At 37.3% G+C, this 12,628-nt stretch overlaps 1 protein-coding gene across 2 annotated transcripts; it reads left to right on the top strand.

The window, feature by feature from the left end:
• The first annotated feature begins 2,671 nt into the window (after positions 1 to 2,671).
• On the top strand, positions 2,672 to 12,063 carry LOC104118169 (DEAD-box ATP-dependent RNA helicase 37-like). Of its 2 annotated transcripts, none has more exons than XM_009629362.4 (7): positions 2,672 to 2,889; positions 3,517 to 4,330; positions 4,446 to 4,529; positions 9,461 to 9,703; positions 10,082 to 10,249; positions 10,799 to 10,912; positions 11,343 to 12,063. In XM_009629362.4, the coding sequence occupies exons 2-7, from the start codon at positions 3,593 to 3,595 to the stop codon at positions 11,826 to 11,828; spliced, it is 1,833 nt and encodes a 610-aa protein (XP_009627657.1). In that variant the 5' UTR covers positions 2,672 to 2,889; positions 3,517 to 3,592; the 3' UTR covers positions 11,829 to 12,063. The 2 variants fall into 2 exon arrangements, with proteins under 2 accessions (XP_009627657.1, XP_018633781.1); XM_018778265.3 differs by having other exon boundaries at positions 3,445 to 4,330.
• The last annotated feature ends 565 nt before the right edge of the window (positions 12,064 to 12,628 follow it).

Below are 12,628 nucleotides of genomic sequence, written 5' to 3'. Positions count from 1 at the left end.
GAATATCTATATTGAAGAGACAACATAGACATGATCTTAACATGGCATTGAGTCACAAAAAATTACATGTACATACTTTTGAATCAAATGCATCATTCGTGGAACATCTTTATCACATTTTTCTTACATATAACCTTTTAGGAGTTGAGTTCTACAATAATTTCCTTGAATCGAGTTACAAACTTAGGTTAATACTTTTAACTTGCTTCTCTAAATTCTCAACAAAGGACTTTACTTGACGAGTTTCTTCTAGGACCTTATGCTCCAAATGAATAACATCTGATAGCTTGTGCACACGCCCTCATAACATTAACCTACACAACATCGAGTCAAATGTAAAGCAACCTTGTGCTGAGACCTTTCTTAGCCCACTCTCTCTCATTTTTATGTGGCTCATAGGATTTGAGAAATCACTTTACCCCCTTAGTGAACATTATCATGAGCCCTCTTTACTGTTTAACAACTTAAAATCTCATTTCAACACACTTCATATATTTTATTTGAAAGGGTCACTTGTCCATATAGAACCTCCTCTGAAACTTGAGATCCTCACAAATTCGTCATAGAGCGACCTCTTGTTTTCCTTTTGAGTGTAACACTTAGTCCACCCGATTCCATCCTCAATAAGTAACTCACCTCGTTTCTAGTATTGTAGCTACCATTAACGTGGCCTTGTATTGCAACTTGAAAGCTATTATGGCAAAACATGTCTAGCTCATAACAAGTGTTCATCCTCTCTTTTCACCTCTACAACATGTTTTGACTGGTTTCCTTAGTTGTAAATTCATCGCGCTAGTCACCCGACATTTGTTGGGATACCCATGACAGAGCATATATCCATGTAACGCTTTAACACTTCCTTTCTCGTAGGATTCTTAAGAGGCTCTCCATCAAGTTCAAATGCACTCGAGCGACTCGGGACCCCGTCCAAGCATACTAGCTAGTACGTATACCTTCCACGAACTTATCCAATGCCTCAAGATACGAATAACAACATTAAAACTAAGAATCGCGCATTAACCCAAAATCTTCAAACTTTCTTAAGTTCAAAATTCCAACTTTCGAATAGAAGCGTCGAATCAACCCCGGGTCACTCTAGACCCGAACTAAATATACGTACAAGGCCAAGATTATCATACGAACCTAATAGAATATCCAAATCACCAGTTCGGAGTCGTTTACACAAAAGTCAAACCATGATCAACTCTTCCAACTTAAGGCATTCAATTAAGAATTACTTTTTCAAACCACTCCCGAACCTCTCTGAAATCAAAAGTAACCATACTCACAAGTCATAATACATCACACGAAGTTACTCAAGGTCTCAAATCACAGAAAAGAATACTAGAACTCAAAATGACCGGTCGGATCGTTACACTAATATATTTTATTTTTTAGACTTTATTATATATATATATACTGTCTTATTTGGGTTATTATATTGGTTGGTTTGCCTAGCGATTGGATATGTGTCATCACGATATCGGTACAATTTTGGGTCATGATAATAAGCAAGGGAACAAATCAAGAGATACGACAACCAATGAAAATTTGAGAAATTAGACTAGGTGACTCCTAAAATAAACCATCAAGACGAGTGATTCCAAGTGCCCTCCTTAACATCCACATAAAGGGAATAAAATGGCATCGCAACTAGCTTGTTTCCTTAGCTATACAGATTGTTTATTAACCTCTCTAGGTAATGTACATCATTTTATTTGTTTTGCCTTGTTTGTGTGTTACTATCTCGATAACACTCGATTTACTCTTTGTATATTGATTCTTTTAGACAATAAGATCCCCTCAATCTATGGAAATCGATCATTCCATATCTCAAACTCAAATTGGACCTATAGCTTGACCTTTGGATTAGGTTCCCGCAATTCTGTTTATTTGAAACCTGTTGGGCCCGATTAGGGGCGTCAAATGTGTGGGCTGGGTCGGACCGGGTCGGATATGAACGAGTAAAAAATTGGTAATACAAAAACGGATAAATTATCTGACCCGACTCATATTTAATATGGATAGAAAATAGGTTAACCGGCGGATAATATGTGTATCTATATTATCCATGATTTCTTGAATATGATTACTTTTGGGAGAATTTCTGGTCTCCAATCCCCAATTTGAGTCTTTAAAAATATAAAACATAAACTCATTAATTATTAATTTTCTAAGTGGATAATATAGTTCTTATCCATATTTGACCCATCACCCAACATATTTTTTTTAGTGAATAATAAGAGTGAATAATTATTTTTTAAAACCATTTTGCCATTACTAAGCCCAATCATCATGTGCTTAGACCTATTAAAAATAGTTTTAAGAATTTTTATTCTCAGTGCTCCTTTATTCTCTCGTAAAACAGAATTGCAACATATCTTGAGTAATTATTAAAAATAAAAGTTTCTTTGTTTACTAATATTATTTTTCAATCCCTCTTTAATAACCTGAATTTGCTTGAGGTAAATATTCTTTCAAATATCGACGTAAATATAGTATAAGAAAAAAGAACAGTCTAATGAACCAATTATTCTGTATTTACTAGGGTTCGAAAAATTAAAGAACCCCACGATATAAACATCTTACCTTTAAAGAAAAACCACAACTTGAAAAATTTGAAACGGGTTAGACTTTGTAGACACTATACATAGAGACTATATTAGCACATGCAAAATAATCTGAATCTTACAAGGACAAAAGGGGTCTTCTTAAGGTTATTATAAGCCGTCAATCTGAAATCCAATCTCACAAAAAAAGCATCTCTCCGATTGTTTTGCTTCTGTGTCCGAAAATTCTTATTCTTCCTTTTTCTTCGTCAGCCCTATCTAGGGTTTTTCTCTATTTTCTCCATTCATTCAACCCTTTCTCTCTCTCTCTCTCTACAAGGTTTGCTTTTTTCTTCTCTTTCTCCATATATATGTGGCTCTCTGTGTTTGTTTTGTTTTTTATGTATGTGTTAATGCTTGATTTGATCTCATTCCTTTATTTTTCAGGCGTTGCATTTTGTTCATTCTGTTTATGTTTTAGGTATTTTCATTCTGTTTTTGTTCTATTAATGCATTGCTTTTGCTGATGCATTCATGATTTCAGATTTTTTTTTTGTGTTCACGTGTTAGCTTAATCTGATTCTGCCGCATATGGGTATGTCGAATTTTTGAGTTTCTTTTGCTAGATGATGCCATGTCAAATAGCTGATGTAACATATAAACTACGGGTTCAGCCGAAACAGTAGCTTTGGCTCATACTCTATATATGTGCTGAAATATCTACTAAATATGCACAAGTATTTAATTCAAACCGAGTAACTCAAATGGTTGGTGGAATCACTGGCATCGCAAACCCATAAAGTTCAAATCCTAGATCCGCCTTTAGAGCTATTCATTTTGGATTGTGTTTGGTTTTGTAGTGTTAATCATAGTTTTAAGTGTTTCTTTTGGTCAGATTTTGGACTGCTGTTTGATTCTAAGCAGATTGTTATTGAGAATAAATTTTCTGAAATTTTCTGGTTATCAGTGTCAGGGTCAGCTTTAGGTTCGCAGATTAGGATTTTGAGCTGTGTGCATTAGGAGACAACAAGAAAATTTTGATAATGAGGAACTCGTGGGCAGATTCTGTTGAGAATACAGCTACTGATAATGTTGGGCCTAGTGGTGGGAGTGGAGCTTCTGCTTCTACAAGGAGATCATCTTATGTCCCACCACATCTTCGTAACAAACCAATGGGAGCGGAGCCTCCAGCTCCATCACCGGGTGGCCCACTATCTGGTAATGACCGTTCAGGGTTCAATGGACCAACTAGTGGGTCTCGATGGGGTGGTTCTAGGCCAGATTACGGACGCCAAGGTTATAGTGGTGGCGGCCGGAGCGGAGGTGGTTGGGGTGGCAGAGGGGGTGGTTGGGGTAGAGAACGGGAAGTGAATCCTTTTGGTAATGATGCAGATGTGGACTTGGAGCAATCATTTGATCAGGAGAATACTGGTATCAATTTTGATGCTTATGAGGATATTCCAGTGGAAACAAGTGGAGAAAATGTGCCACCTCCTGTTAACACATTTGCAGATATAGATTTAGGGGAGGCCGTTAACTTGAATATTAGGAGGTGCAAATATGTTAAGCCGACTCCTGTCCAGCGTTATGCAATTCCCATCTCCTTAGCAGGGCGAGATCTCATGGCCTGTGCCCAGACTGGATCCGGCAAGACAGCTGCATTTTGTTTCCCTATTATTAGTGGAATCATGAGGGGGGATTTTTCGCAACGGCCTCGTGGGGTGCGGACAGTGTTTCCCCTTGCTCTTATTCTCTCACCAACAAGAGAGCTCTCAATGCAGGTAGGTATGGTACTAGATCAGTTTTCTGAAATACTTTCTTGATCCTTTTATCCCTTTTTTCCTTGAAATCCTTTAGGTTTGTTAATTCCAATTGTATGCTGCATTTTACATGTAGATACATGAGGAAGCTAAAAAATTCTCATATCAGACCGGTGTTAGAGTGGTAGTGGCCTACGGTGGAGCCCCAATTAATCAACAGGTACCTTTTTACCCTCTTTCCCTTCTCCGTATTAGTGAAGGAAAACAAATACATGTCCAGGTGATGTACTTGGGTACTTTGCATGTGATGTTGGATGAATAGGTATCTTTTTGTTAAGTAGATGATTCCTGTAAGGTCATTTTCTGGTTTTTTCTTCTTTTAGTAACTGTGATTCTTATTTGACCTAGACACCATGCATTCTTGAATGTCCATGGAAAGATGCATATAAATTGAATCTAGAAGCATTTTGCTCCCATAAACATAAATAGCATGACAGTTGACTCCTTAGTGCAGTGTTATTATGGGTTATTGCTTCATGGGCGAAGAGAAGTGTGTGTTTCACAAAGTGATCCCAATGAGAAGATGTCTATTCTTCAAATCTTATCTTTGAGGAGGTGGATTAATATCAACATTATTGTGTAGTGAATGCTAAAATTAGTTATTTTAGTTGAAATTTGATTAATTTTAATACTAGATTCATATGCGTTTGGTATTTTTAACCTTCCATGAATTGTGCACTTCACGTCAAAGAAGCGTGCGCTTCACTTCTCTCTCTTCACTTCCAGTTTCATGAGCCTTGTCTTTTTTGTGCACATTTCGTTTTTGAAGCACCACCTTAGTGCACCATTCAGTTAAAACAAGTCTAATTCATGTCTCTAACAAAATGCACCTAAGGATGTGGCCTAGTGGTCAATGAAGTGGGAAGAGATGGTTGGAGGTAGCAGGTACCCGGTGGAATAGTCGAGGTGCGTGCAAGTTTGTCCGGACACCACCGTTATATGTAAAAAAAAATAATTCTCTAATGAAATGCCCAGGTGGAGCATGAGATACATCTACGATTAAACAGAAAATCTTTTAACTTTACAATATGCAACCTCTTTCATGCTTGCTTCATTTTTGGTGAATTTAACATTTCCTCTATGTGTTCAGGAGGGAAAGTTGAATATATGTAATCCTTCTTGTTGCTGTCAATTATTTAGATGAGAACCCATTCCTAATTATATCATTTTTTACACATATTCTCTGTTTTGGTGCATGTTAAACTGTTCTAAATTTAAGAATAATGAGTTATATCTTGCAGGTCATTTTGATTGTCTGGTTACTTGTGAATTTTTGTTTGATGGCAGTTAAAAAGTATCACTAAGTGGTGCTTAAACAGAGGGGCAAGCGAACTCTTTTTTGAAATAGTTGCATTTTTGTATAATTAGAACACTGTTATTTGTACACCAGTCAATGTTCAATCTAATGAAGGTGTATGTTTCAATGATGATAAGCTCAAGGTCGAACAATAAAAAATTTCTCATCGTCTAGTTTGGATAGTGGCACTCTGTTTCTAGACAATTAAAACAGGATTTTGGATAAAGGAGCATGGTTTCTTGTTTTCCTGTAAGTTTTTAAAGCAGACATTCAATGATGCATAGAGGTTGTAGATACTTAAGGGAGACTGATGCTTTTTTCTTTTTCTTTTATGAATTTAATTTGTGATTTATTCCAGCAGGAAAGTACCACTATATTAGATGCTAGAGTTTGAAAATGTCATATGGGTTTATCCAGATAGATTTTTCTGTTACTAGCATAATGATTATTTCCTTGACACACACACAAATAACAACTACACCTCAATCCTAGCAAGTTGGGGTCGGCGATATGAATCCTCATCCCTTTCATTTAGCTCAACTCATCATCATTATTACCAAAATAAAATAAAACTAAAAGTAAAAAAAGATAAATATATATAAATAATAGTAATAATAATAATGATAATGATAATATAAGTTCTCTGTCAAGTCTAAAACCTATTCTCAACTAGTAGGTGTCACCTATATGGATTTTTCTTTTCCATTGTGGTCTTTAGCTAAGTCAACACTGATTTCTAGGATTTGTAGGTCTTTCGAGACAACTTCCTTCCATATGATTTTACGTCTATCCCATCCCATTTTCACACCGTCTATCCCATCCCATTTTCACACCTTCCCCTGCTATTGTTTTACACCTGTGGACCAGTGCATCTGTAGGTCGACACAGGACTTGACCAAACCATCTCAAGTGACCTCTCATTTTATCCTTAATATGTGCTACTTGCACCTTCTGAAAAATGTGATCATTTTTAAACTTATCTAATATTGTATTACCGCACATACGTCTTAGCATTCGTATTTCTACAACACTCATCTTGTAGATATGTTTGAACTTTAGCAGCCCAACATTCACTACCATATAAGTTAGTCGGTCCAATAGTTGTTCTATAGAACTTACGTTTCACCTTGGTAGGCATCTTTCTATTACATAACACCCCGGTAGCACGTCTCCATTTCAACCATCTGATTTTAATCCTATGAGTAGCATTCATCTATTTAATCCTTTCTCTTGAAATAACGAGCCTAGATATCTAAAGTTTCTTGGCACTACAGTTCTATCTAGTCTCACCTCAACTCTCTTTTCATGCTGACTAAACTTGCAATGCATGTACTCAGTCTTACATCTACTTAGCTTAAAACCCTTACTCTCTAAGGTGTTTCTCCATAGCTCAAGCTTTCGGTGGACACCCTCGCTAGTTTCGTCACTTATTACAATCAGTAAATAGCATGCCCCATGGGATCTCATCTTGTATTTTGTGGGTTAGCTCATCCATAACTAGGGTAAATAAGTAGGGGCTCAATGCAGATCCTTGGTGTAAATCCATTGTTATGGGAAACGGTGTAAACCCACTGTTCTGGGAAACACCTTTGTATCTCCTACTACTATTTTGACGCTAGTGACAACTCCTTCATATATGACATTTATATATTTAATATGAATTTCTTTCTTCTCCTTCACCCATCAAAGAACTTTCTGTGGTACTCAATCATATGCTTCTCTAGGTCAATGAATACCATGTGTAGATCTTTCTTCCTTTCGCAATAAATTTCCATCAATCTTCTTAGCACTCTTGTCGTGTTCCTAAATCTACGCACTATTACTCTTTCCCGGAGTTTCATCGTATGACTCCTTGAGTTTAATGCCACGATAGTTTGCACAACTTTGAATATCTCCTTCTTTTACTTTCCATCTCCATACATTCTCTTTGGACATGACCTTCCTTTGCCAAGCAAGTGTCTAAATTTTGTCAAAATTTTGTTGTGATAAGAGCTAATGGTTTTGGCTTGTTGTCAATTGGGTGTCATTATATTCTTTCATGTTTTCAGCTGTTTGAGCAAGTATTGCCCTTCTCTCTCCTCCTCTTTTCTTCCTGGAAGTAATCAGGAAGTATGGGAAGAGAAAGCACATCTCAGTCACTTCTGAAAATGGTTAAATACAAGTTGTTTTTGAGTCCTAAGATGTGGAGAGCACTAGTGCAAGATGTGGCTTTGCGAGATGGCACTAGTCATGCAAGATGTGGCTTTGCGAGATGCAACTCATCAACTGTGCATTCAGGGACATTTTATTAGTTTAGGTTAATGTGGAAAAATTGTTTAGATATTGGTACCTTTGGGATGCCTTCCTTGTATAAAAAGTTGTAAAAACAAAATTTATTTGATCAGAATTTAACCAAGAAGCTCTATAGGCATCAGTCTAGAGAAAAATTTAATTAGTAGAGTTTGTTTTATGCTATTTAGCACATCATTCTAGACCTGATATGCATGTGATGGTGAAATAGGGGGAACTTGTTCCACAAAAGCAGGTGTAATCTACGTTAAGGATTTGTCTTTGTTTAAGGAGGAACCCTCTGTTCTATCAATGGGAAAGGTCACTACGTGTCCCTTGATAAAGAATCCTAGAAAGAGTTGTGAAGACTCTTGACAGTCCCATGAAGATCTGTGTTATTGTCCAGGACAAGTGAGATCCTTTGAGATGCATTGATTGGGGTAAAATGGTAGCTTTGGATATGAACTTCCCTTTGAGATCCTTTGAGATGCATTGACTGGGGTAAAATGGTAGCTTTGGATATGAACTTCCCTTTCATATTCTTTTTGGTTAGATCCTGAAATCTAGTGCAAATGCATTTGGAAGTTGAGATTTTTATCTTCTGCTTCTTATTTACTGTTTCAAAAAAAGAGAGGGAGAGATCTTTATCTTCTGGTACATATGGGCATGACGCTGATTCATATGTTGTGGTCAATTTGCAAATTTTCTTTTGTTGCGCTTGTTATCCTGCTATTTGCAGACATGCCCCCTTTGTTGTTACTTGTTTGAAGGTAAATGGTATAGTGTGTTCTACCACCACCCTCTGATGCTCTACCTTGTCCAGTTTCAACTGAAACTCTGCTTTCAAATATTACAATGTGCAATGTTTTTTAGTTGGACTTGAAAGTCATACACTGAAAAGTATGGTCTTCTACCACCATCTGATGCTCTACCTTGTCCAGTTTCAACTGAAGCTCTGCTTTCAAATATTACAATGTGCAATGTTTTTTAGTTGGACTTAAAAGTCATACACTGAAAAATAGTTTTGGAGACTTGAAACAATCAAATCTAGTGATATTACTTTTATTTGGTATGCCGGCGAAGTGAAACCCACCCTGGAAAGTGGTCCTAGAATGTCAGTAGAAGTATTACGAAATATTCAGTTGTTTGACTATGGTGATTTAAAGCCCACCCCGGAAAGAGGTCTCAGAACGTTGGTAGAAATGCTGAGAAATTTCAGTTGTCTGACTATGGTGATTTGAAATCCACAAAGAGGTTTCAGAACGTCGGTAGAAGTGTTGAGAAATATTCAGTTGTCTGACTATGGTGATTTCATTGTCAGATTAGCTCTCAAAGCCTGAACCTTCGAATATAAAGTGGTGTTTCGCGTAAATTCTCTACTTTTTGATGAAGTTGTGTAAATTCTCTACTTTTTGGTACACTTCTTGTATATGTTGTTTCTCCTACAATGTCAATAAAATAGTACTTTCTTCAAGATTAAAATAAAGTTGTATTTTATGCTATAATTGCTTGTTACATATCTGTAGCTCCGAGAGCTTGAGAGAGGAGTTGATATTCTTGTGGCAACTCCTGGAAGACTGGTTGATTTACTTGAGAGAGCAAAAGTTTCATTACAGATGATTAGATATTTAGCTCTTGATGAGGCAGATCGTATGCTGGACATGGGATTCGAACCTCAAATCAGAAGGATAGTGGAGCAAATGGATATGCCTCGACCTGGTGAAAGGCAGACTATGCTGTTCAGTGCCACATTCCCAAAGGAGATTCAGGTTTTTCTTGTAGTCACTAGGGCTGTTTTCAATCATCAACGTTATCATTTGTTACTGTAGTGTTTGCTACTTACATTTTCTTTTGGAATTACGCACATATCATCTTAAAGCATGGTTTGGGCTTCTTTGTACTTTTACTAAATTTTCCAACGTTTTCTTTTTCTTTCTCCAACCCGCTCCCCCATCCAATTCCTTGCTTGCTGAATTCTAATATACCAATTTTTCTTCTTATTGCTTGGTACACTATGCCACCTTTCTTTTTGCAATTGCAGAAATCTGCCTTGCAAAATGTTGAGTTGGCAGTGAGTAAAATCTTCCGAGCAGTCATAGTCTTGTTTTATATGACTTTAACCCTCCCCTTTTTTGTGTGGAATGCAGAGACTGGCATCTGATTTTCTTGCAAACTACATATTTTTGGCAGTTGGACGGGTTGGTTCTAGTACCGATTTGATTCTTCAGCGAGTTGAATTTGTTCATGATGGTGATAAGAGAAGCCATCTTATGGACCTACTTCATGCACAGATGGCTAATGGGGTTCATGGCAAGGTAGCATGTTACACTAGCTCTCTCTTGCTTTAACAGTTATTTTCATCTACTTTGATCATAGTTGAGGCACTTCAAGCAGCTGACTGAATAGGGAAGAAATCAGGACTTCTAATCCTAGGAACATAGCAGAGAATTGAGAATGTTGGCGTTCTACTTTTCCTGTGTGTACAGGCACTAGCATAAAACTTCTATGCCTGGTCACTTTTTTTTTTGTTAATAAAGTTCTCTACCTGGTAACTATTGGCTGCTCATTCTATCCATGATTGGTTTTGTTGGTTTACATACTATAGATGTGAATGCTGAATTTCCTAGATTGGAGTCTTCATAGATTTTCATTCTGCATGAATTTAATTTTACCGGTTTTGCAATTGCTGTTCTCTCTTTAAATGCTTAAGTGTCTTCCACTGACATGATTGCATCCTCTCTATTTGCTGCTGCTCCGTTGAACATAGATTCTGTTGTATTGTAAAATTTATAGATAGTGGAACACAAAGTGGAGTCTTTAAGCTAAATTAACTGGCAATTTGACTGTGTCATTGTTTTCTGCAGCAAGCTCTAACTTTGGTATTTGTCGAAACAAAGAAGGGTGCTGATGCATTGGAGCATTGGCTGTGTATTAATGGGTTTCCTGCAACTGCCATTCATGGTGATAGGACTCAACAGGTAGGCGAGATCTAGGTATTGTTAGGTAGATCAAAACAATTTCATCTTCGATCTTCTAATATGACCTTTTGGCGCTTCCACTACTATGTGATTAAATGGTGCCATATCTTGCTATCAGTGCTTGAATTTCAATACTGTCTGTTTAACATAATAATAAAGATGAGGTGATCCAATATTCTCGTCTGCTTTTACAGATGCATGTATGCATGTGAGTATAAAAAGCATCGAAATGTGTGCATGAAGCATGTGTACCTTTAGCTGTAGAAGCATAGTGATTTGTATAATATGTTGAGGAAAAGGGGCATTCGTGCACGTGACACATGTACCTGATACTTCTAATTCAGTTTGGTTTTTGTGTTGCACCAACTGTTACTTACATACACTATTTTGCAGCTTCATAGTCAACATTACCTGTGGGTTTATTTTACAGGAAAGGGAGCAAGCGTTAAGAACATTCAAGAGAGGGGATACTCCAATTTTAGTTGCGACAGATGTGGCTGCCCGAGGCCTTGATATCCCTCATGTTTCTCATGTTATCAATTTTGACCTTCCTAATGACATTGATGATTACGTGCACCGAATAGGCAGGACAGGTCGTGCAGGCAAGTCAGGATTAGCAACTGCTTTCTTTAATGAAGGTAATCTTTCAATGGCCAAACCGCTAGCTGACCTGATGCAAGAAGCTAATCAGGAGGTACCTGAATGGCTGACTCGTTATGCTAGCCGTTCATACGGAGGAGGTAGAAACAGGCGGTCTGGCGGAGGCCGTTTTGGTGGGCGTGACTTCAGGAGGGATACCTCTTACAATAGAAGTGGTGGAGGTGGTGTGAGTTACTATGATGGAGGTAACAGCAGTGGTGGTTATGGCAATTATAGCGGGGGATATGGTCCTGGAGTAACTAGTGCTTGGGACTAGCTTCTCAAACTTGTGATACCTATATTTTCCTGCAGTTGTATATTACTCATCAACAAATTTGGATTTATGATATTTTTCAGTGCGAAAACGGGGTTGAGTTCTTGTTGTTTTGTGGTCCTATAGGGGACAACTGCAAGATTGTTATGGTAGTAGTTAGATTGGCAATTGGAGACCACTGACAGCTTTGTCCAACAGTTCAATGATGCCTTTGTTTTAATATATACTATTTCCCGAATTATATTCTTGAATGCATATCAAAGGTTTATTGTATTTTCAGCAAAGTGAGATATTAGACGCCTCAATCTTTTGAAGGTTACTTCATTTTAGTTGTATCTTTCTTCCTTAGGGAAGTGGAAATTGGAAAGAAGGCTCATACGGACATTGACTACTATTTGTTTGTAATACTGATTGTTGACAGTCGAAATGGATTGCATGCAGGATCACAAGTGTTGGCATTGAACGAGCCTGTCTTCATTTTGTTTGTCAATGTTCCATGAGAAATGCAAATGAAGCAATGCGTCTATGAATGGCCTCTACGTCTGGTGATGAATCTTAGGATGTGTCTAGGTGTGACAGAGGTCGTGTTTGATTACAAAGAAAACTTTTTTCCTGAAAAATGACATCTCACAATGGAGTGCATGTAGCAACTAAGGTGAATCCCCTATGGAAAAGGGAGCGGTCCTTTGCTTTATATTACAACTAGTGGGAGGTAGCAAGAACCTTATAATTTTTTTATTAAACATAATTTTTTTTTTGTTTACATGTCATGAAACAAAGCTGGAAGAAATCTATACAATTTG

The sequence above is a fragment of the Nicotiana tomentosiformis genome, chromosome 3, assembly GCF_000390325.3.
Source record: "Nicotiana tomentosiformis chromosome 3, ASM39032v3, whole genome shotgun sequence".
In the NCBI taxonomy this organism is placed as follows: Eukaryota; Viridiplantae; Streptophyta; class Magnoliopsida; order Solanales; family Solanaceae; genus Nicotiana; species Nicotiana tomentosiformis.
Note: the sequence above shows the minus strand (reverse complement) of the source record. Positions and strands in the feature narration are given on the sequence as shown.